The 26,370-nt window shown below is 42.1% G+C and overlaps 1 protein-coding gene across 1 annotated transcript; it reads right to left on the bottom strand.

Annotated features, from left to right (window-relative positions):
• Positions 1-304: 304 nt before the first annotated feature.
• LOC123086088 (uncharacterized) lies at positions 305-4,225 on the bottom strand. The gene is made up of 6 exons (XM_044507808.1): positions 4,092-4,225; positions 3,891-3,989; positions 3,589-3,768; positions 2,108-2,161; positions 1,313-1,459; positions 305-725 (listed from the first exon to the last, which is right to left on the bottom strand). Exons 1-6 carry the CDS (start codon positions 4,179-4,181, stop codon positions 369-371), a joined length of 927 nt encoding a protein of 308 aa, XP_044363743.1. The 5' UTR covers positions 4,182-4,225; the 3' UTR covers positions 305-368.
• Positions 4,226-26,370: the final 22,145 nt, after the last annotated feature.

A 26,370-nucleotide genomic window follows, 5' to 3' on the forward strand; every position in this document is an offset into this window, starting at 1 on the left:
ACTAACCATTCGAACGCCTAATGTGCAATACTTTCACTGGTGACTGCAATAGATGAGAAACTTTGGATGGATAGGAACTATAGAAACCCAAACAACATGTGAATACAGGATCCTTGGTGGGCCTACAAAAAACTATCACACATATTACTTATCTCGTTGACCTTTTGTGTTTGCCTCCGATTCGCTAGAGATTAGTGATCTATCTCACACAATGGTTGGAAAAACCACCCCATAAGTTTTTTATACAAGCTAGAGATTGCATGGTATGTACTACAGTTGGGAATTTAAATTTGTAGTGAGGACATGATGAACACTCCTTTCTTGATTATTTTTTAGCCTTTGAAGTACATAAGTGAAATATCACATAGTTAATCAGCACAACTAGGCCCCCCATAAAAGAACTGTGCCCACTTTATTTTTGAAGGAGTATAGCAACCTTTTCCATCAGTAGAAGATGGAAGATCTGCAACGATGTTATGATCAATACCCTGTGCATCGATAAGCTTGAGTATACCGAAGGATGCAGCCCTGCCGGTTTCGAAAACATAGCCACTTCCCGTTGGAGGACTTGGTCGTGATTTCCTATGCTTGACATAGCCACCGAAGCTTATCTCCACGGGTTTATCTATGAGTCCTGTAATCAAGGATTTAGGGAAGTAACCCACGGGTTTTGGATGCCCACTATTAGCTCCCACATGGATCTGCCAATCACCTGAAGATTGTTCCTACATGTATTGATCGACATGTTAGTACACACTATCTTTGTTCTAATGTATAGGAGATACTTCTACCATCCCACATACATGATATACTAACATCCCAGAAAACTTAATCAAACTTCTAAATCTTTGACTAGTAATTATAAAATTAATATTTTTTTAGCAAGGTTGAGGTTATAACATTATATTTTTCTAAAATATAGTTTCGCACAATATAGTCTCCTAATTATGCGCGTGCGCGAGCACGTGTATGCACGCGCGCGCGCACACGCACACACAGAGAGAGAGAGATAACAATGGCAATCATTAGGAACTACACAAAAACAAAGCCATCATTTTTTGGTAAGATAAGGACTGGTGTGTAAGAGTTAGCTTAAATATACATATATGATTTTCCAAACAAAGAATAGCATTCTTCCTGCACCGTATATTATATACGATGATTACTTGTTCTAGTCTAAGCATATTTCAATGGTAGGCCCCTTTCCAAAGCTAATGCTACTATGCCATCACAAGCTTGCACATCTAGATAAACCCTTTCCTCCCAAGAGACCAAATAAAAAATCTAGAATGCTGGATGAGAAAGTATGTACCTTGAATATTCTTAGTGTGATATATGATTTGTTGCCATTGATACGTGAAAGTGGACTGATGACCTGGCCTGGAGCTATCCTCGATGATGTCTTGTGATAGCCAGGGCATTTCATGTTCCAACAACCCTTGCTAGAAGATCCACCACTCTGACATTGCAATATAATTAAAATGTGCTACAACGTTCACAGTACCACACAGGTATTTATGTTTTACACAATGTATAATTAAGTATTCTTAAGAAGCCCATGTCCATGCCCAAGGCTACGAGCCTAGAGACAGAGACCTACTCCACAAAGTTTTCGTTCATGGTATATGGTAATGATGACATCTAAATATATTAGCACCTCTGTTTGTAAATACATGTCAAATCAATATTTATATTTGTATAGTTAAATAGTTCTACTAAATAGATTTATCATGAAAATATTAATGGATGATATAATTTTATAGTTACACAAAATAAAAGTTAATGGTAAAAGTTGCATGCTGAGAATGTGGCAATTCCTAACCAACACCATTATACGAACAAGTGGATTGCATTATATGGCAAATTATTGGATGCATATTATTTCAGACATAACTTATACCACACCTCAAATAAAGTATTACCATGAATGCTTGTTTATCAGGTATGTGCATGCTTGCAAATACAATATTGTTAGTTTCTAGTAATAGAAATTGAAAACTTTGTAGTTTTTTCAACCACACATAATTCCTTGCATGTAACACTTCTATTTTTTTTAACAAATATCATGAATAGTGTATACTATAGAGTTTAAAAAGAGAAAACTTACAATCCAAGACGTGTAGAAATGAGTGTGTGAATCCTTGTACAGCCATGGGAAAATCTAGACAACATGTTGTAGTGTTAGCATAGATAAAGAAAACAATCCATCCATCCATCCTTACTCATATATATGTTTCAACCGTATATATTACTATACAAATACAAGATTCCAGATAATTGGAAATCAAATAAATTAGGTAGAAAAGGGATCCTTGCAAATAAAACTACAATCAACAAGAAAAGTGTTCAAGATAAATCCATAGTCGATCAAGAGGATGCATGATAACCGTTAAGAAGCTTGGTTGCTAGCTGTTAGGTTACGCTTATGCAACATTTTGTGTGTGCACAATGCTTAACATACTCTAGCTCAAAGCACAACATTTCAAACTATGATATTGTACAAGAGAAATGTATCATGTCAAGCGGTTCTTTGGAATCTAGAAAATGTACCTAACACTAACATTCCAGGAGTCAATTGTTGCAATTGGAAAGAAAAAATTGCTCCCCCAAAACAACTGAAAATGTGTTTAATACACAAATATCAAATTTTTATAAGAGGAAATTAACCAAGGGAATTCACATATAATATTTTTTGGATGATGAATAATTAGATAAAGTTATACATGTGTATCCATGATACGATGTTTGAAAACTGCATCCCATAATTCACCCCTTATTTTGTTCCTATAATCTTTAGGCACATTGTTTTCTTAACTTGCTACTTAACATGGAACTGATAGAAATTAGAGAAATTTATACATGTGTATCCATGAATTAATACTTGTCTATCCATGTGTATCCTACATGACAAATAATTAGATAAAGCTATACATGTGTATCGATGATGAATAATTAGAGAGAGAGAGAGATAGAGAGAGAGAGAGATGGGTAGAGGGAGAGAGATCATGATGATGTCAAAGAAGAGCTAATTAACACATTTTAAGGTTTATTATACTATGGTCTATGTGGTGGGAAGTTTGGAACCACATAACTACATTGTAGGAACTTCATTTACCATGAAAGACATCCTTTGTTTAGAAGTTCCCAAAATTGATAAAATAAAAATATACCCACTTTCCTAAACTAAGGATGGGAAGGAAGGAACCAAGAATATCTTGTAAATTAATGAATAGATAATCAAAGTAGTAACGAATTGGAGTAAAATAAATAATGTATTGGTATAAATGAAATTTCTAGCTACATATGCTTGATGAATTCTATGTACATGGGGTGTATGTATATTATGTTTCCCATCCACAATAATTGTGTACACATAACTTAAGTGGCTATCAACTACTAATATAGTAAATATTGATAAGATCTTAGAGAAAATTGTCCACCCATGTGGAATTTGAAAGAGAATCGAAACAATTCTTATGGGAGTTATACACAACATGTGCATGAGATCCAATATTATATTTATGACTAGTAATATTTTTTATATAGTGGAACTAATATACATACTGCTCTCCAAATCATGTAACTTACATGCCACCCAAATTGAATCCCGCTGAGCGAAGATGGTTTTCCATCTCCTCTATTTACAATTGAAATCATTGCTGCACTTGATTGTCCAAGTTGTAAATCATGGTTGTAAACATCTATTGTGGCCTCCACACCATAATAGTGATCCTTGCCACCTTCTGGGTACCATGTATGAATTGAGTACTGTCAAGATGTAATTTACATGACCTTATTGTGAGTAGTTTGCATCTTTCAGGATGTAGATGATGGGTAAAAAATTCTCACAGGCGCTAAGTTCACTTAAGAAACACATATTACTCACTCACATAAGTGATTATTGAAGTTTCATTTGAGGTAAGATTTTGATTTGGAAAGATGAGATCCGGAGCAACATCAGAGGGCCATGGCACTGTTGAGTTTCCTTGCTTCAAATTGTTGACAAGAGGAAGAAAAAACATGAAAGCAAGTAAAGCATTATGAGAGGTATGTATTGCGTTATCAATAGATAACTAAAGTATATCTTTTACCTCTTCAATGGAAGGAAAGCATTGTGTTGTGAGTGTATTAGCAAGAAGCAATACAACAAACAACACAATATGTTGAAGAGAACTACCCATCTACCTCAAAGCCAAAGGAGAAACACGAGTGTTGATGTAGCGATGTGCCTTTCATTGAGGCCACCTTTAATAGTATGAAATGTCGTGGTTCCTATAGGATTTGGTGAGGACAATTAGTGACAGGCATTTAAAGCATGATCATAATGGAAAAATATATAATATGAAGGATTTAGTTCTAACACAATCTTGCTTGAAAGTCAAATATTCAATGATGAAATTAATGAGGTGCATTTATATCCTAGTCATGTACAATAAACACATAAGATATATAAAAATAAATTCAGTAAAATAAAAATCTAAGATTTTAGGAAAAGAATAAATACATAGCCATATCTTCTATATGAAATAGCTAGCCCTCACAAATGTTGTTCTCTCAACATGCACACATGCCACCTCACGATGCAACATGCATGAGAAAAGACAAACATCAACTGCAGTGATGCCTAGGAAAGAACTCACCTCAACATGCAAACATGCTAGATAATTTCCACTTTGTTATTCTATGTATATTTAATAAATATTTTTCCATAATATAATAACTAATAAATCATTTGTAATTTCAATTTTAGTTCTCATAGTATTAAACCAATATTCATGTTCAATACAACCAAATCTAATTAAAATATAGTGCAAAAAATCCTCGCAACATGTGCAGGAAGCATCTAGTACAATTAAAGAATATCGCCTAATATGAACCAATAATAATAAATGATATGTTTATTTCAAACTAAAATCTTGTTGGAAAATGAGTTAAGTGTGAAATTAAGAGCATATATCCTAGTCATATACAAAGATCACATAAGATAGGTACAAATACATAATATACAAATCGTTGAGACACATAGCCACCAAAACTTATCTCCACATGTTTACTTATAAGTTATGGAATGAAGGACTTTGGTAAGTAACCCGCTGGTTTTGGATCACCACTAACTCTGTAAAGCTGGACATGCTAATCATCAGAAAATTTTCCTGTGATAAAGAACATATGAATAATTAGTTTTATTACCCTAGTTGTGTCCCACTCGGCTATTTTACCCCTAATTTCCAAAAGCCAATGGTTCTGTCCAAGTCTCTTTGCTCCTCTTATGCTTTTGCCCTTCGACTGTTTGATAGTCACTTTAAAACTTCATAACAAATTCATACTAAATCAGAGAAATGCAAATAAGATACCAAAATGTTCAGAAAAACATCAATATGTCAATGTCATCTGCATTCGTGACAAAAGTGTTGGAAAGTGCCCATCCAAGTTTTAGCTCTTATGATACCACCATGAAAAGTAAAATCTGAAAAAAATTCAAAAATAAATTTGGTGCAAAATAATGATAAATGTTTCAACTACTTGCCAAGTTTCATCAGGGAATGACATTCGTGGAAGTCATGGCAAAAAATCAGCACTCCAAAATAGGTTGTTTTTTTGCCACGAGTTCCATGAATGTCATTCCCTGATGAAACTTGGCAAGCACTTAAAACATTTGTCATTATTTGCCACCAAATTTATTTTTGAATTTTTTGATTTTTTTTTCCATATTTTTACTGTTCATGGTGGAATCATAAGAGCTAATACTTGGATGGGCACTTTGCAAAACTTTTGTCATGAGTGCAAATTATATTGAAATATAGATGATGTTTTTCCAACATTTTGGTATCTTATTTGCATTTTATTATTTACTATGAATTTGTTATGAAGTTTTCAAAGTGACATTCAAACGGTCAAAGGGCAAAAGCATAAGAGGAGCGAAGGGACTTGGACAAAACCGATGGCTTTTGAAAATTAGAGGTAAAACAGCTTGGTGGGACACAACTAGGGGCATAAAATTAATTATCCCATGAATATATGTTAAAATCTAGGAATAATTATGTGATTGGATCATTTCCCAAACTAATTCCAATCTACAAAGTGTAGTGATTCACATGTACTATTTCTCAGCATGCTACTCAAATCATCAAAAATACATTGTATACTTAATAGGTACCATGAACCTACAATGTTTACCTCTCTGCAGACTGTACTTTTGTGTGGTACATACTTGGAATTCTCTATGACACCACAACTCTATTTTTGTTTAATATCCACTAGTTTGACTCTAGGTTGTTATAATTTCATGAACTAATTTTGGCACTTTAATATGGAATAGAGTGATACAAAAATTCCATGTTTGTTTTCCTCCCAAGAGAACAAAAAAATTTAGCATGTTTCTGTAGAAGTTTGTACCTTGAATACTCTAGTCCCATATATCATTTTTTGGCAAGTATATCCGGAAGTGATCTATTGACATCGCCTGAAGAGATGGTCGATGATGTCTTGCTTAAACCAGGATAAATCACATTTGTGCGACCATTGCGAGAATCACTCTACAGTTGAAATATTGATTAAAAATGTACTACAAACAGTGTAGAATATAACACGCACAACATTTTTTATTGTATATGTTCAAAAGTATTTATGATTTTCACCCAATAAAAATGAAAGATTTTGAAGAAGTCCACGACCATGTCCATTACTAGTGCAACATATATGCATCGAATTCGGTCAAGTTAATGTTTCATATGGTCAATGCTAATGATGACATTAAAAGTGTACTATAACTCATATGTTGTTTGAATCCAGGATAAATATATATGTTTTTTATCACAGGAAAAACCTTGGTTGGAATCCAAGGTCCTGATATTTGGTTATGTGTGATAGTTTGCTAAATTTATTATTTCTCCACATGATGTTCACTTTTTGGCAAGGCATATGCAGTTTGGTAGGGATGAGGTTACAATGCTAAAATGTGTAATTATATTACTATATTCATTATTCCTTCACAACCTAATCATGAACATTCGATGACCCGTAATATGAGAACAATCAGTATTTTGACCCATGAATATTTTTGTGGTTCATGGCAAGGCAAGCCAACTAATTCAGTGCTTAGCTTCTTTGTATTCAATTGTGTTGGGCTTTTGTGCCCAATCCTACATTTGAAATTTTCTTATCTCTGTTGGATGTTTGCCTTCCCTTGGAGAACTTAATCCATTTTATGACTTTGGTTTCATGCAAGGGAGTAGGGGTCTCCACCCACATATTTCTAAAAATAGTACATGTGTTTTTTCTCGATAGTTTAAGAGAACTTTCGAATGCTACACATAGTCAAGCAAATGTATCAACCAAGGCCAAAATATACATATTGTGTTCTTTTAATGAATTTGTGAGGTGACCCCCTCCCCCCAAAAAAGAAGATAGAATCATCTATATGTTCCTACTTTCCTATGTAAGCTCACAATACTTTTTGCTTCATCTGAACATATCGAGACTTCCTTTGCATGTACAAGGGTACTTTAAAATGTTGGAAGCTATGTAACAATGTCGATATGTTCCTAGACAAGAACTTCTTACTAATAGTGGGAGTACTATAGATTACTGGGGCTATAAATGTCACTCTAAACTGCAGTGAGTCGTATCATGATGGTTTGTACATTTACATGGGAATGCTTTTTACATTTTATTTTTTAAATAAAAAACTATCAAGAAATCTTCGACGTTATAAATATGAATACAAATTAATTAGTATGCACAAGCAATTAATATGAGATTTTATATTCATTATCCCAACCAAGTGAGAGGTTGGATCGCTTTCTAGTGCATGTACATTTTTTGACTATTTAGTGCATGTATATTCAATATTATAAGATGCCACAAAGAGATGTGCTAGAATATATAGTTGTACAATTAAGCAGACCTTCATTAGTGGCTCCTAATTATATATATTCAAATAAAAGTTATAAGACTTACATTCCAAGCCATGTATAAATTAGTATGAGAATCCTTGTACAACACAAGGAAATCTGCACAAATTTTGTTGTTGTTTTAATTAAAATGTAAAGAGCTTGTTGATTTATCATGCAATTAACCCATGCTATGGAAGCTACATAATTATATAAAAAACACTTCATGTAGCTAAATGTACTTGAATATTTTCATAGTAAATGCAGTGCATGTATGCTTTCGTTTCAACAACGACGCACATAGAGGCTCATCAGTTACCGACCTTGAACTGGTAAAAAAAAGTTACTCCCTCCGATCCATAATAAGCGTGGCAGCCTTGAAATAAGGTTGAACTAACTTTAGTTCGAAGTTACAACACTTATTTTGGATCGAAGGGAGTACCAACCTTTGAGGGAACAAGCATAAAGGTATTATGCCAATATAAAACTTGTTAGTTAGGACATGATTTATTTCATCTAAGCCACAAAAAAATAACGAGACAGTTGCATTCTTGCCTTGTAGCCTACCCATGTGGTTTGCCCTTACTTTTTGACCTTGCTCAGTTTTGCCCTTAGATTTTTTCCAAGGGTCGCTTGAATGTCCTTCCATCATGGTGTCGTTTGGTTAGCGCCGTTTGACCGTGACATGGCAACATTTTGGACATTTTTGCCCCTAGTGACTGGCAAAAGGGTTGTGTCACTTACATGTAGAACCCACCAGAAAAGAATAAAATAATAAACCGACCTCACTTCTCGCTACCTTACATACGGGACCCACTAGGAAAAACATAAAATAAATAAATAAAATCCAAATAATATCTCTCTCTCTATCCTCCCCATCTCCTACATCCCATAGACATGGGAGATGCCTGCCTGCGTGGTTGCTAAGAACCAATGTGCGAGGAGGAAGGGAAGCGGCCGGGGCGGGCTTGAAGGGCCACTCCGCGCCCATGGTTTCTGCCTTGGATGCCCGCATCACCATGAAGCCATGTGACGCCCTTGCCAATCTCCTCCAACTCCAGTGGCCAACCTGCGTGTACGCGGCCACCTACCTTCTCGATCCTCGAGACAATGTCAGCAGGTCCGCGGTGTTGCGCCTCGTTCCCAATCGAGGTAGTCGGCCGGGGATGGCCCCGCTGTGATCCCACACATCACCCCTCTTGAGCAAAGATATCCAGCCGCCATGGTTGATTCGTCATCAATGCCGCACCCCAGCCTCCTCGTCACCTTTGTTGACTCTATGGGGACTCCCAAAGATGCATGCTACCTCGTCGTCATGGCCCTTGACCCCGAGTACCCATCCAGCACGAGCGTTCTCTGACGATCACCTCCACCGGCAATGGAGACGCCTCCCAAGCTCCTTTGCAACTTTAGGACACCCCCATGCGCTCGTGGTGATCTGCACCTCCCATCTCTCCTCTCCGTACCCGGAAGCTCCCCGTCACCTCGTGCCGTTGTATGTCATGCTACCTCTTGAGCACTGCGTTGGTTTTCCCTTGAAGAGGAAAGGGTGATGCAGCAAAGTAGCGTAGGTATTTCTCTCAGTTTTTGAGAACCAAGGTATCAATCCAATAGGAGGCCGCGCACGAGTCCCTTGTACCTACACAAACAAATAAATCCTCGCAACCAACGCGATAAGCGGTTGTCAATCCCTACATGGTCACTTACGAGAGTGAGATCTGATAGATATGATAGGATAATATTTTTGGTATTTTTATGATAAAGAGAAATAAAAGATGCAAAGTAAAATAAATGGCAAAGGAAATAACTAAGTATTGGAAGATTAATATGATGGAAGATAGACCCGGGGGCCATATGTTTCACTAGTGGCTTCTCTCAAGAGCATAAGCATTTACGGTGGGTGAACAAATTACTGTTGAGCAATTGACAGAATTGAGCATAGTTATGAGAAGGTATGATCATGTATATAGGCATCACGTCCGAGACAAGTAGACCGACTCCTGCCTGCATCTACCACTATTACTCCACACATCGACCGCTATCCAGCATGCATCCAGAGTATTAAGTTCAAGAGAACAGAGTAACGCTTTAAGCAAGATGACATGATGTAGAGGGATAAACTCATGCAATATGATATAAACCCCATCTTGTTATCCTCGATGGCAACAATACAATACGTGCCTTGCTGCCCCTACTGTCACTGGGAAAGGACACCGCAAGATTGAACCCAAAGCTAAGCACTTCTCCCATTGCAAGAATGATCAATCTAGTAGGCCAAACAAAACTGATAATTCGAAGGGACTTGCAAAGATAACCAATCATACATAAAAGAATTCAGAGAAGATTCAAATATTGTTCATAGATAAATTTGATCATAAACCCACAATTCATAGGTCTCAACAAACACACCACAAAAGAAGATTACATCGAATAGATCTCCACAAGAGAGGGGGAGAACTTTGTATTGAGATCCAAAAAGAGAGAAGAAGCCATCTAGCTAATAACTATGGACCCGTAGGTCTGAAGTAAACTACTCACACTTCATCGGAGGGGCTATGGTGTTGATGTAGAAGCCCTCCGTGATCGATGGCCCCTCTGGTGGAGCACCAGAAAAGGCCCCAAGATGGGATCTCGTGGATACAGAAAGTTACGGTGGTGGAATTAGGGTTTTGGCTCCGTATCTAGTAGTTTGGGGGTACGTAGGTATATATAGGAGGAAGGAGTACATCGATGGAGCAACAGGGGGCCCACGAGGGTGGAGGGCGCGTCTGGGGGGGGGGGTAGGCGCCCCCTACCTCGTGCCTTTCTCGTTGATTGCTTGACATAGGGTCCAAGTCCTCTGGATCATGTTCGTTCCGAAAATCATGTTCCCGAAGGTTTCATTCCATTTGGACTCCGTTTGATATTCTTTTTCTGCGAAACCCTAAAATAGGCAAAAAACAGCAATTCTGGGCTAGGTCTCCGGTTAATAGGTTAGTCCCAAAATAATATAAAAGTGTATAATAAAGCCCAATAATGTCCAAAATAGAATATAATATAGCATGGAACAATAAAAAATTATAGATACGTTGGAGACGTATCAAGCATCCCCAAGCTTAATTCCTGCTCGTCCTCGAGTAGGTAAATGATAAAAACAGAATTTTTGATGTGGAATGCTACTTGGCATAATTTCAATGTAATTCTTCTTAATTGTGGTATGAATATTGAGATCCGAAAGATTCAAGACAAAAGTTCAATATTGACATAGAAATAATAATACTTCAAGCATACTAACTAAGCAATTATGTCTCTTCAAAATAACATGGCCAAAAAAAGTTATCCCTACAAAATCATATAGTATGGCTATGCTCTATCTTCACCACACAAAGTATTTAAATCATGCACAACCCCGATGACAAGCGAAGCAATTGTTTCATACTTTTGGTGTTATCAAACTCTTTCAATCTTCACGCAATACATGAGCGTGAGCAATGGACATAACACTTTAGGTGGAATAGAATGGTGGGTGTGGAGGAGACAAAAAAGGGGAAGATAGTATCACATCAACTAGGCGTATCAACGGGCTATGGAGATTCCCATCAATAGATATCAATGTGAGTGAGTAGGGATTGCCATGCAATGGATGCACTAGAGCTATAAGTGTATGAAAGCTCAACAAAAGGAACTAAGTGGGTGTGCATCCAACTCGCTTGCTCACGAAGACCTAGGGCATTTTGAGGAAGCCCATCATTGGAATATACAAGCCAAGTTCTATAATGAAAAATTCCCACTAGTATATGGAAGTGATAACATAGGAGACTCTCTATTATGAAGATCCTGGTGCTACTTTGAAGCACAAGTGTGGTAAAAGGATAGTAGCATTGTCCCTTCTCTCTTTTCCTCTCATATTTATTTATTTGGGCCTTCTCTTTTTTATGGCCTCTTTTTTTAGTCCGGAGTCTCATCCCGACTTGTGGGGGAATCATAGTCTCCATCATCCTTTCCTCACTTGGGACAATGCTCTAAAAATGATGACCATCACACTTTTATTTACTTACAACTCAACAATTACAACTCAATACTTAGAACAAAATATGACTCTATGTGAATGCCTCCGGTGGTGTACCGGGATATGCAATGAATCAAGAGTGACATGTATGAAAGAATTATGAACGGTGGCTTTGCCACAAATACAATGTCAACTACATAATCATGCAAAGCAATATGACAATGATGGAGCGTGTCATAGTAAACGGAACGGTGGAAAGTTGCATGGCAATATATCTCGGAATGGCTATGGAAATGCCATGATAGGTAGGTATGGTGGCTGTTTTGAGGAAGGTATATGGTGGGTGTATGATACCGGCGAAAGGTGCGCGATATTAGAGAGGCTAGCAATGGTGGAAGGAAGAAAAGTGCGTATGATCCATGGACTCAACCTTAGTCATAAGGAACTCATATACTCATTGCAAAAATCTACAAGTTATCAAAGCAAAGTATTACGCGCATGCTCCTAGGGGATAGATTGGTAGGAAAAGACAATCGCTCGTCCCCGACCGCCACTCATAAGGAAGACAATCAATAAATAAATCATGCTCCGACTTCATCACATAACGGTTCACCATACGTGCATGCTACGGGAATCAAAAACTTTAACACAAGTATTTCTCAAATTCACAACTACTCGACTAGCATGACTCGAATATTACCATCTCCATATCTCAAAACAATTATCAAGTATCAAACTTCTCATAGTATTCAACACACTCATAAGAAATTTTTTATTAATCTTGAATGCCTAACATAATTAAAGCAAATTACCATGCTGTTTTGTAGGACTCTCAAAATAATATAAGTGAAGCATGAGAGAACAATAGTTTCTATAAAACAAATCCGCCGATGTGCTCTAAAAGATATAAGTGAAGCACTAGAGCAAAACTATATAACTCAAAAGATATAAGTGAAGCACATAGAGTATTCTAACAACTTCCGAATCATGTGTGTCTCTCTCAAAAGGTGTGTACAGCAAGGATGATTGTGGAAAACTAACAAATAAAGACTCAAATAATACAAGACTCTCCAAGCAAAACACATATCATGTGGTAAATAAAAATATAGCTCCAAGTAAAGTTACCGATGGAAGTAGACGAAAGAGGGGATGCCTTCCGGGGCATCCCCAAGCTTTGGATTTTAGGTGTCCTTAGATTATCTTGGGGTGCCATGGGAACCCCCAATCTTAGGCTCTTTCCACTCCTTGTTCCATAATCCATCAAATCTTTTACCCAAAACTTGAAAACTTCACAACACAAAACTTAAGGTAGAAAATCTCGTGAGCTCCGTTAGCGAAAGAAAACAAAACACCACTTCAAGGTACTGTAATGAACTCATTCTTTATTTATATTGGTGTTAAAACTACTGTATTACAACTTCTCTATGGTTTATAAACTATTTTACTAGCCATAGATTCATCAAAATAAGCAAACAACACACAAAAAACAGAATCTGTCAAAAACAGAACAGCCTGTAGTAATCTGTAGCTAACGCAAGATCTAGAACCCCAAAAATTCTAAAATAAATTGCTGGACGTGAGGAATTTATCTATTAATCATCTTCAAAAAGAATTAACTAAATATCACTTTCCAAATAAAAATGGCTGCAATTTTCGTGAGCGCTAAAGTTTCTGTTTTTTACAGCAAGATTAAAAAGACTTTCCCCAAGTCTTCCCAACGGTTCTACTTGGCACAAACACTAATTAAACACAAAAACACAACCAAAACATAGGCTAGATAAATTATTTATTACTAAACAGGATCAAAAAGCAAGGAATAAAAATAAAATTGGGTTGCCTCCCAACAAGCGCTATCGTTTAACGCCCCTAGCTAGGCATAAAAGCAAGGATAGATCTAGGTACTGCCATCTTTGGTAGGCAATCCATAAGTGGCTCTCATAATAGATTCAGAAGATAATTTAATTTTCTTTCTAGGGAAGTTTTCCATGCCTTAACAGAAATTGGAATCTAATATTCCCTTCATTCATATCAATAATTGCACCAATCGTTCTAAGGAAAGGTCTACCAAGAATAATAGGACATGAAGGATTGGAATCTATGTCAAGAACAATAAAATCTACGGGAACATAATTCCAATTTGCAACAGTAAGAACATCATTAATTCTTCCCATAGGTTTCTTAATAGTGGAATCCGCAAGGTGCAAGTTTAAAGAGCAATCATCAAAATCACAGAAACCTAGCAAATCACACAAACCTAGCAAATCACACAAAGTCTTTGGAATCGTGGAAACACTAGCACCCAAATCACACAAAGCATAGCATTCATGATCTTTAATTTTAATTTTAATAGTAGGTTCCCACTCATCATAAAGTTTTCTAGGGATAGAAACTTCCAACTCAAGTTTTTCTTCATAAGATTGCATCAAAGCATCAACGATATGTTTAGTAAAAGCTTTATTTTGACTATAAGCATGAGGAGAATTTAGCATGGATTGCAACAAGGAAATACAATCTATCAAAGAGAAATTATCATAATTAAATTCCTTGAAATCCAAAATAGTGGGTTCATTAATATTTAAAGTTTTGACTTCTTCAATCCCACTTTGAACAATTTTAGCATCAAGTCTAAAGAATCCGAATTCTTGGAACGCCATCTAGATAAAGGTGGATCATATTCAGTCCCATCATTATCAAGATTCATATTGCAAAACAAAGATTTAATAGGGGACACATCAATAACTTTTATATCTTCATCTTTATTATCATGGAAACTAGAAGAACACGCTTTTATAAAGCAATCTTTCTTAGCATGCATCCTAGCGGTTCTTTATTTGCACTCATCAATGGAAATACTCATGGCATTGAGAGACTCATTGATATCATGCTTAGGTGGAATAGATCTAAGTTTCAAAGTATCAACATCAAGAGAAATTCTATCAACGTTCCTAGCCAACTCATCAATCTTAAGCAATTTTTCTTCAATCAAAGCATTGAAATTATTTTGCGAAGTAATAAATTCTTTAATATTAGATTCAAAATCAGAGGGCATCTTATTATAATTTCCATAAGAATTCCTGTAGGAGTTATCATAATTATTAGAGGAATTACTAGGATACAGCCTAGGATTAAAGTTTCCTCTATACGTGTTGTTACCAAAATTGTTCCTACCAAAAAAATTCACATCCATAGATTCATTATTATTCTCAATCAAAGTAGACAAAGGAATATCATTAGGATCAGAATAAACACTTTTATTAGCAAATAATTTCATAAGTTCATCCATCTTTCCACTCAAAACATTAATTTCTTCTATCGCATGCACTTTCTTATTAGTAGATCTTTCAGTGTGCCATTGAGAATAATTAACCATAATATTATCTAGGAGTTTAGTAGCTTCTCCTAAAGTGATTTCCATAAAAGTGCCTCCTGCGGCCAAATCTAAAAGATTTCTAGAAGCAAAATTCAATCCGGCATAAATTTTTTGTATAATCATCCACAAATTCAAACCATGTGTAGGGCAATTACGTATCATTAATTTCATCCTCTCCCAAGCTTGTGCAACATGTTCATGATCAAGTTGCTTAAAATTCAAAATATCATTTCTAAGAGAGATGATCTTAGTGGGAGGAAAATACTTAGAGATAAAAGCATCTTTGCACTTATTCCATGAATCAACACTATTTTTAGGCAAAGACGAAAACCAAGCTTTAGCACGATCTCTAAGCAAAAAAGGGAATAGCTTCAATTTAACAATATCATTATCCACATCTTTCTTCTTTTGCATATCACATAAATCAACGAAGCTATTCAGATGGGTAGCAGCATCTTCACTAGGAAGGTCGGCGAATTAATCTTTCAGGACAAGATTCAACAAAGCAGCATTGATTTGACAAGATTCAGTATCGGTAAGAGGAGCAATCAGAGTGCTAAGGAAATCATTGTTGTTGGTATTGGTGAAGTCACACAATTTAGTATTATCTTGAGCCATCGTGACAAGCAAGCAATCCAACACACAAGCAAACGAAATATGGGCAAAAAGAGGAAAATAGAGAAAGAGAGGGAGGATGGAGAGAGAGGGAGAATAAAACAGCAAGGGTGAAGTGGGGGAGAGGAAAACGAGAGGCAAATGGCAAATAATGTAATGCGGGAGATAAGGGTTTGTGATGGGTACTTGGTATGTCTTGACTTGCAACAGCGCCACAAGTGACTCGTTGTCGGGAGTCAAATCTTGACTTGTCTCGCGCGAACCTCCCCGGCAACGGCGCCAGAAATCCTTCTTGCTACCTCTTGATCACTGCGTTGGTTTTCCCTTGAAGAGGAAAGGGTGATGCAGCAAAGTAGAGTGGGTATTTCCCTCGGTTTTTAGAACCAAGGTATCAATCCAGTAGGAGGCCGCGCACGAGTCCCTCGCACCTACACAAACAAATAAATCCTCGCAACCAACGCGATAAGGGGTTGTCAATCCCTACACGGTCACTTGCGAGAGTGAGATCTGATAGATATGATAGGATAATATTTTTGGTATTTTTATGATAAAGAGAAATAAAATATGCAAAGTAAAATAAATGGCAAAGTAAATAACTAAGTATTGGAAGATTAATATGATGGAAGATAGACCCGTGGGCCATAGGTTTCACTAGTGGCTTCTCTCAAGAGCATAAGTATTTACGGTGGGTCAACAAATTACTGTTGAGAAATTCACAGAATTGAGCATAGTTATGAGAATATCTAGGTATGATCATGTATATAGGCATCACGTCCGAGACAAGTAGACCGACTCCTGCCTGCATCTAGTACTAGTACTCCACACATCGACCGCTATCCAGCATGCATCTAGAGTATTAAGTTCAAGAGAATAGAGTAACACTTTAAGCAAGATGACATGATGTAGAGGGATAAACTCATGCAATATTATATAAACCCAATCTTGTTATCCTTGATGGAAACAATACAATACGTGTGAGGGAGTCCTGGATTAGGGGGTCTCCGGACAGCCGGACTATATCCTTTGGCCGGACTGTTGGACTATGAAGATACAAGATTGAAGACTTTGTCCCGTGTCCGGATGGGACTTTCCTTGGCGTGGAAGGCAAGCTTGGCAATACGGATATGTAGATCTCTTCCCTTGTAACCGACTCTGTGTAACCCTAGCCCCCTCCGGTGTCTATATAAACCGGAGGGTTTAGTCCATTGGACAACATACAATCACAACATAGGCTAGCTTCTAGGGTTTAGCCTCTACGATCTCGTGGTAGATCAACTCTTGTAATACTCATATCATCAATATCAATCAAGCATGACGTAGGGTATTACCTCCATCAAGAGGGCCCGAACCTGGGTAAACATCGTGTCCCCTGCCTCCTGTTACCATCCGCCTTAGATGCACAGTTAGGGACTCCCTACCTGAGATCCTCCGGTTTTGACACCGAGATTGGTGCTTTCATTGAGAGTTCCACTGTGCCGTCACCATAAGGCTCGATGGCCCCTTCAATCATCAGTAACGATGCGGTCCAGGGTGAGGTTTTCCTCCCCGGACAGATCTTCATATTCGGCGGCTTCGCACTGCGGGCCAATTCGCTTGGCCATCTGGAGCAGATCGAGAGCTACGCCCCCTGGCCATCAGGCCAGGGTCGGAAACTTAAACTACACTGCTGACATCCGTGGAGACTTGATCTTCGACGGATTCAGGCCCATGTCAGGCGCGCCGCACAGTCACGACGAGCATGATTTAGCTCTGTCGTCGGACAGTGTTCAGGAGATCACACCTACAACTACTTCGGCCTTCAATCTAGAACAAATTGCGCCATACGAGGACGGAGGGATAGACCCCGCCACGGAGGCCGCACTCTCAGTGGCGATGGAGCCAGATACTGACTTCACCCCTTACGAGAGCCGTGTTACCGAACCACTGGATTCGTCTCCGGCCACGGACTCCGAGCTGCCTGCATCCGTGCCTATCGAATCCGGCTGGGCACCGATCATGGAGTTCACCTCTGCGGATATCTTTGAGCACCCGCCTTTCGGCGATTTGCCAAATTCACTAAGGTCTCTCTCCTTGTCAGGAGAACCTTGGCTGAACTATGTCCGGCTAGAATGGGATGCAGACGACGAAGAAATTAGCCGCCCACCCACCACCCACTTAGTAGCCACTGTCGACGATTTAACCGACATGCTCGACTTCGATTCCGAAGACATCGACGGTATGGACGACGATGCGGGGGACGAACAGGAACCACCGCCCACAGGGCACTGGACTGCCACCTCATCATATGATATATACATGGTGGACACCCCCAAATAAGACAATGGCGACGAGACAGCGGAGGATGACCCCTCCAAGAAGCAACCCAAGCACCGACGTCAGCGGCGCCGCTCTAAGTCCCGCCACAGCAAAAGTAGTGATACCGACACAAGAGATAATAACACTCCGGATAGTGCCGAAGACAACCACAATCCCCTCCAGCACAATGTAGAGTGGGAGGGTCAATAAGCTAGCCCTCCAGAGCAGGCAGTAGATGGAGAATCGGAGGAGGACAATTACATGCCTCTCTCCGAAGACGAGGTGAGCCTCGGCAACAAAGAATTTATCGTGCCTGAGGATCCCGTCGAGTAGGAGCGCTTCAAGCGCCGGCTTATGGCCACATCAAATAGCCTGAAGAAAAAGCAACAACAGCTTCAATCTGATCAAGACTTGCTAGCAGATAGATGGACCGAAGTCCTTGCGGCCGAGGAATACGAACTCGAGCGCCCCTCCAAGAGTTACCCAAAGCGCAGGTTGCTAACTCACCTCGAGGAGGAAGCATTGAAACCTCCATCACCAGTGTACGATGCGGCTGACCGGCCACCACGTGGCCGAGCCAGAGAGGCATTTCAGCCTGAAGTTCAGCCTGCACCCCGCCGCCACTCAATCAAAAATACCAAGGTCTGGGGCAACACACAGGACCTGCGAGACGTATTGGACAACAGGGCAAAACATGCAAGGTCAATATACGGGTCACGGGGGCGCGCGCCAACGCGGGACAATGACCGTCGCGCTGGATACACTAAAAGTAAATCCGGCCGGGCCGAATACAGCAGACAAGACTCATATGAACTGCGTCGGGATATAGCCCGGCATAGAGGCGCCACACACCCTCTATGCTTCACTGATGAAGTTATGGATCACGAATTCCCGGAGGGTTTTAAACCCGTAAATATTGAATCGTATGATGGTACAACAGATCCCGCTGTATGGATTGAGGATTTCCTCCTTCACAACCACATGGCTCGCGGTGATGATCTACATGCCATCAAGTACCTCACACTAAAACTCAAAGGACCAGCTCGGCATTGGCTGAATAGCTTGCCAGCAGACTTCGTCGGCAGTTGGGAGGATTTGGAAGACGCATTCCTTGACAACTTCCAGGGCACTTATGTGCGACCACCGGATGCTGATGACTTGAGCCATATAACTCAACAGCCAGGGGAATCGGCCAGGAAATTCTGGACACGGTTCCTAACTAAGAAAAACCAAATTGTCGACTGTCCGGATGCTGAAGCCTTAGCGGCATTCAAGCATAACATCCGTGATGAGTGGCTTGCCCGGCACCTCGGCCAGGAGAAGCCGAAGTCTATGGCAGCCCTCACGATACTCATGACCCGCTTTTGTGCAGGCGAGGATAGCTGGCTGGCTCGCAGCAACAACACATCAAGGAACCCGGGTACTCCGAATACCAAAGATGCCAACGGCTAACCACGTCGTAACAGACAAAAGCGCCGCAACAACGACGATAACACCGATGATACGACAGTCAATGCTGGATTCAGAGGTTCTAGATCCGGTCAGCAGAAAAAGCCATTCAAAAGAAGTACTCCGGGCCCGTCCAGTTTGGATCGCATACTGGATCGCTCGTGTCAAATCCACGGCACCCCCGATAAGCCAGCCAATCACACCAATAGAGAATGCTGGGTGTTCAAGCAGGCCGGCAAGTTAAATGCCGAAAACAAGGACAAGGGGTTGCATAGTGATGATGATGAGGAGCCCCGGCCGCCGAACATGGGAGGATAGAAGAGGTTCCCCCCACAAGTGAAGACGGTGAACATGATATACGCAACCCAAATTCCCAAGAGGGAACGGAAGCGTGCACTAAGGGACGTCTATGCAATGGAGCCCGTCGCCCCAAAGTTCAACCCATGGTCCGCTTGTCCGATCACCTTTGATCGCAGGGACCACCCCACTGGTATCCGTCATGGCGGATCCGCCGCACTGGTCCTAGACCCCATCATCGACGGATTTCACCTCACTCGAGTCCTTATGGACGGCAGCAGTAGCATGAACCTGCTCCATCAGGATACAGTGCGCAAAATGGGTATAGATCCCTCGAGGATCAAACCCACCAAAACCACCTTTAAGGGCGTCATCCCAGGTGTAGAGGCCCATTGCACGGGCTCAATCACACTGGAAGTGGTCTTCGGATCTCCGGACAACTTCCGAAGCGAGGAGTTAATCTTCGACATCGTCCCGTTCTGCAGCGGCTATCACGCACTGCTCGGGCGAACCGTATTTGCAAAATTCAATGCGGTACCGCATTACGCATACCTCAAGCTCAAGATGCCAGGACCTAGGGGGGTCATAATAGTCAATGGAAATACAGAACGCTCGCTCCGCACGGAAGAGCACACTGCGGCCCTCGCAGCTAGGGATGAAAATGGAGTGGAAACTTTCCATTTTTCCGGAGAAAAAATGGAAATGGAGAGGAAATACGAACATGGAAATGGAAATTTACAAAACGGAAGTGGAAATGGAATTTTTTATGCGGAAATGGAAACAAAAATGGAACGGTGTTTTCCGGTGGAACATGCATGGAAATGGAACTTTCCGTTTCCGTGAATATGGAATTTCTGTTTTTACTATAGACCAATAGCTGCTTTGTAGCCCAATCACCAAAGGGAACACAATGACAGAATTATTAGAATGGATTTAAGGCCCAACTTCTACTGCCACAGATGTACTCAGCTTGACCCTATATGCAATGGTCCAGTACTACTACAATACTACGCTAAGTTGCTAACATAATGGTATTATTTTGTAGCCATGTTAACAACTCATTAAATTTGTTTGTTTTTGTGTGTATTTCTCTATGACTCAAGGGGTTATTAAGTTCTGATCAATGCCTATTTCTGTTTCCGTATCCGCTTTGTATTCGCTCCGTGTCCATTTCTGATAATATCTGTTTCCATATTCATTTCCGGGGTTTCTGTATTCGTTTCCGCTTCTGCAAAAGAATATGAAAACAAATATGATAACACTCAGTTCCATCCGTTTCCGCTCCGTTTTCATCCCTACTCGCAGTAGAGGCACAAAGCAGCCTTTTAAGGCAAACCACCAATTCGGTGATACAGCCCTCGGACACCGTCAAGCGAGTCCGGAGTAAACTGCAACAGGATCGCCTGTCATGTTCAGAGCTCGCCTAGCAATTCGTCCCCCGTCCTAGTCCCAGTCCAGCGACGAAATCCGTGCTGCGCGTACATAATTACGCACTGAAAATACCATGGGCATAGGCGGGGGCACGATCAGGGCACGTCCCGCAATGCGGCTTAACCGCCCTAGGGGCTGTATACCTTTATCATTTTTCTCTTTCAGGACCTAACTCTCTGAACGCCGTTTCCGGCAGTACGATTGCCGGACACATTACGGGAAGGAACAACCAAGGAGCCAAGAAGCTAAGATGTACACGGGAACCCCCAGGTGGTCTCCAATAATAATCGATATACCCGCTTTCTACTATCCATACGCAGCTTGCCCTTGGATAGGACATGTCAAATAGTCCTATTTTTTGCTTATTACACTACTTGTATTAGTACGATTTGACGTATTATTAAAATAAATGCATAGCATTAGTCTATTATTGCATTATTCATCCCCTTTTTCTTATATGTTCATTTACGACAACTTGCACCCGTACATCCTGGTACGGTCAGTACGCCAGGGGCTTTCGTTTACCCCATAATACAGTGTCAGAAGTCCGAACACTTTCGACAGTGCGACACCCCTAACTTATAGCATCACATGCACCAGCTTCGAATCATGTCTTGGGTAAATAGTTGGGTTTGCCCGGCTCCCATGCTTTGGTACCTTACGTTCCGCTATATCGACTAAGGTAGCGCTGGGAGAACTACTACGATTGTGTCCCGGTTCTTCCGGACGAGCACCTCAGTAGAGAAAGCCGAAAACTGACTGTCATGATAGGGCGAGAGCTGGTCGCTGTTCGAGAGGTCTCAAGTCCATAAAGACTTTTTCCGCTTCGGGCAAGGAGTCGGCCTTGCCCGACTTAGGCGTGTATAGCGCCCCTATTTCGGCCTTCCAAATACTAGGGGCTTCACCAAAATTTAAAATTGTAGACTTCTATGGCTAAGTGATAGTGATAAAGCCTTATAGTCCGATTGCCCGGTTCGTTGCGCTGAACACCTCCCTCAAAGGACCCAAAATTGGGATAAAGAGTGCTCAGGTTTATCCCGAACACCCCAGTACTAGTTACATGGGGTAGAAGCCGACAACTGGCCAACTCTCGGATTTTATAAACGGCCGCACGAAGGTAATATTTTAAATTAAAAAAGCGTTGCATAGCGCAAATGAACTTGTTTCACATTACATGATCACATGAGCATGTTCATTCAAAAATTACATCTCTGGCACATTCATCCGCCACAAGGCGGGAACCCTTCAGGACACTATCATAATACATTTCGGGGCAGCGATGCTCCTTGCCCTCCGGCGGCCCCTCCTTCACCAGCTTCACGGCATCTAGCTTCGCCCAGTGCACCTTCGCTCGGGCAAAATCCCTGCGCGCACCCTTGATGCAGACGGACCGCTTTATGACTTCAAGCCGAGGGCAAGCATCCACAAGCCGCCTCACCAGACCGAAGTAGCTGTCGGGCAGGGGCTCACCAGGCCACATCCATACGATAAGACCCTTCATGGCCTGTTCGGCCGCCTTATGGAGCTCGACCAATTGCTTCAGCTGGTCGCTCAAGGGAATTGGGTATTCGGTCCCAGTATACTGAGACCAGAACAACTTTTCCGTCGAGCTCCCCTCCTCAGCTCGGTAAAACTCCGTGGCATCCAACACACTGTCGGGAAGATCTGCGAACGCTCCTGGAGAGCTTCGAACTCGGGTAAGTAAAAGGAAAGTTTCCTTCACATGCTTGCTTTGCATAATGAATGCCTTACCCGCTGCTATCTTCTTCACCGCATCAATCTCCTAGAGGCCCTTGTGGGCCTCAGCCTTGGTGCTCCGGGCGCTTTCGAGCGCCTTCGCAAGATTAGACTCTCGCGTCTTCGAGTCAAGCTCCAAGGACTCGTGTTTTTTGGTGAGAGCCTCGAGCTCTTGCTGCACCTCGCCTACCCGAGATTCTTGTTTTTCCCACTCAATGCGCTCCTTGGCCGCTTTGTCTTCGGCCTCGGACAGCACCTTCTTCAGGGTCGCCACTTCGGTCGTGGCCCCTGGCAAATTCATGATGATCCTATTACTTCACACCCGAACTTCTTTTTAATATATAGACAAGGTATTGCTTAACTTTGCTCTCCTTGAGCTGCCTCTTGGTAAGGCCGAGCTCGTTCTTGGACCGCTCCAGGTCCTGCTTCAGTGCAGAGACCTCCGCAGTACGTGCAGCAGTGGCCAGCAGTGAAGCCTGCACATACACATAGACATATTCTGATTAGACTCCTGGGTCATCATTTGATCCTCTATTCGGCCTTTCTTCGCGAACGCGGAACAGAGCATCAGGGGCTACTGTCTATGCGGTAATATTTTATTATATTTTGATTGCTTACCTCAAAGCCTGTTAGGAGGCTGGCGCAAGCTTCGATCAGTCCGTTTTGGCGGACTGAACTTTCTCGATCACCGCACTCATGATAGTGCAGTGCTCTTCGTCGATGGAAGCACCGCGAAGCGCTTCCAGCAAGTTGTCCGGTGCCTCTAGATGGACAGAGGACACCGGCACGGGCGGCTTGCCCCCCCTTAATGGGGGATCGCCTGCCGGAGTCCGGAACCGTCAAAGGTTCCGGGGCAGTATTCGGCTGGGGGCTGAACTTGGAGCCCGTGGGAGTCTTGCTCCCTTTGCGCCTAGGGACCGGAAGGTCGCCTCGAGGTGCCCCCAGGACTACCTCCCCTCGGCTCAGTGCCTTTCGGGATAACACCTCGACGTTGTCCGTACGGCAAGGGGTGGAGGCGGTCGGAAGTGAATCACTATTCATATCCGACGAGTCCAATGAACTGTCCGACGAATCTAGGTCGAGATGAGCTCGGGATGGACTGCATAATCATACGCGGCGTAATGAGAAACAGTGCAATAAAACATACCATGAATTACTATGGTGTCTGGATACTTACGACTTCGCCAGGGGCTTCTCCCTGGGAAACCATTCGTCGCTGCTGTAGGCGGCCATCGTGGTGCAGTCCGGAAGGAGGGTCCTTCCCTTCTTGGACCATTCGGCCTCCCCGGTTGGATCGGCCTTCCTTTTCTTGTCCCCCCCGGCGAGGGGGGGGGAGAACTTTCCTCCTCCTCCTCCTCGTTTTCATGGGAGGAGTGCGCGTTGGAGTCATCGGACGATGAGTCTGATACAACCTTCGGCCGGAGACCCTTTCGGGCCCCGTGGCCTTCTTCTTGGTCTTCTTCACCGGCACCTCGTAAGGTGCCGGAGCCAGCATCTCCGTTAGGAGAGCATCTGCAGGATCTTCAGGCAGGGGGCTGGGCAATCGAGCTCCTCCGCTGTCTTTATCCAGTCCTGTTAATGACATGGAAGCTTAGATCCCGCACATGATTTAACTGGGGCAAATAAATACCCTGTGAGATATAAAAACTTACCGGATTGGCATGGCGCTTTGCGCTGAGTCCATGGTCCTCGGTGAAAGAAGGAGGTACCTCGGCGCCCTTGAACATCACCCTCCAGACGTCCTTGTGCATCGTGTCATAGAGCTCTCGCAACGTCTGGTGATAGGCCGGGTCAAACTACCACAAATTGAATGCCCGTCGTTGACACGGGAGAATCCGGCGAAAGAGCATGACCTGGACCACGTTGACAAGCTTGATTTTCTTGCTCATCATGTTCCTGATGCAGGTCTGGAGTCTGGTCAGCTCTGCCAGGGAACCCTAGGATAGGCCCTTCTATTTCTAAGAAGTGAGCCGTGTGGGGATTCCAGATCGAAATTTGGGGGCCGCCACCCAGTTGGTGTCGCGCGGCTCGGTGATGTAGAACCACCCCGATTGCCACCCCTTTATGGTCTCCACATCAGAGCCTTTGAGCCAGGTGACGTTAGGAATTTTGCCCACTATGGCGCTTCCGCACTCTGTTTGTTGGCCGACCACCACCTTCGGTTTGACATTGAAGGTCTTCAGCCACAGGCCAAAATGGAGCCTAATGCGGAGGAAGGCCTCGCACATGACGATAAACGCCGAGATGTTGAAGATGAAATTGGGGGCCAGATCATGAAAATCCATCCCGTAGTAGAACATGAGCCCGCGGACAAACAGGTGGAGGGGAAATCCCAGTCCGCGGATGAAGTGGGTAAGAAAAACTACCGTCTCATGGGGTTCGGGCGTAGGGATGATCTGCCCTGCATCTGGCAGCCGGTGCGCGATATCCGCGGCCAGATATCCGACTTCCCGTAACTTTGTGATGTCCTCCTCCATGACGGAGGAGACCATCCACTTGCCTCCCGCTCCGGACATGCTTGGAGTGGTTTGAGAAGAAAGACGCGAACTTGGGCGCTGGAGCTCGAGTGTGCGAGAATGGGTAAGCAAGGGGGAAGAAGGCGTGGGTAAAAAGGGTGAATCCTTGTCCCTTTATAAGGGCGGAAGAGGTGATGTGCCTCCCCACTTGCCTGGTAAAATCGCTTATTCCCCAAGCGCGTAATTGATGGTGCGTGAGGGAGACCTGGATTAGGGGGTCTCCGGACAGACGGACTATATCCTTTGGCCGGAATGTTGGACTATGAAGATACAAGATTGAAGACTTTGTCCCGTGTCCGGATGGGACTTTCCTTGGCGTGGAAGGAAAGCTTGGCAATACAGATATGTAGATCTCCTCCCTTGTAACCGACTCTGTGCAACCCTAACCCCCTCCGGTGTCTATATAAACCGGAGGGTTTAGTCTGTAGGACAACATACAATCATACCATAGGCTAGGTTCTAGGGTTTAGCCTCTACGATCTCATGGTAGATCAACTCTTGTAATACTCATATCATCAATATCGATCAAGCAGGACGTAGGGTATTACCTCCATCAAGAGGGCCCGAACCTGGGTAAATATCGTGTCCCGTGCCTCCTGTTACCATCCTCCTTAGACGCACAGTTCAGGACCCCTACCTGAGATCCGCCGGTTTTGACACCGACATTGGTGCTTTCATTGAGAGTTCCACTGTGCCATCACCATAAGGCTCGATGGCCCCTTCAATCATCGGTAATGATGCGGTCCAGGGTGAGGTTTTCCTCCCCGGACATATCTTCGT

The sequence above is a fragment of the Triticum aestivum genome, chromosome 1A, assembly GCF_018294505.1.
Source record: "Triticum aestivum cultivar Chinese Spring chromosome 1A, IWGSC CS RefSeq v2.1, whole genome shotgun sequence".
NCBI lineage: Eukaryota > Viridiplantae > Streptophyta > Magnoliopsida > Poales > Poaceae > Triticum > Triticum aestivum.

What these genes read in the sequence shown, in the direction of transcription:
- LOC123086088 (XM_044507808.1), bottom strand. Translation starts at nt 4,181, where the DNA reads ATGGGTAGTTCTCTTCAACATATTGTGTTGTTTGTTGTATTGCTTCTT. An exon ending in GCTTTCCTTCCATTGAAGAG is followed by an intron (nt 3,990 to 4,091) that starts GTAAAAGATATA and finishes AACAATTTGAAG; the next exon opens with CAAGGAAACTCAACAGTGCC. An exon ending in AAACTTCAATAATCACTTAT is followed by an intron (nt 3,769 to 3,890) that starts GTGAGTGAGTAA and finishes ACATCTTGACAG; the next exon opens with TACTCAATTCATACATGGTA.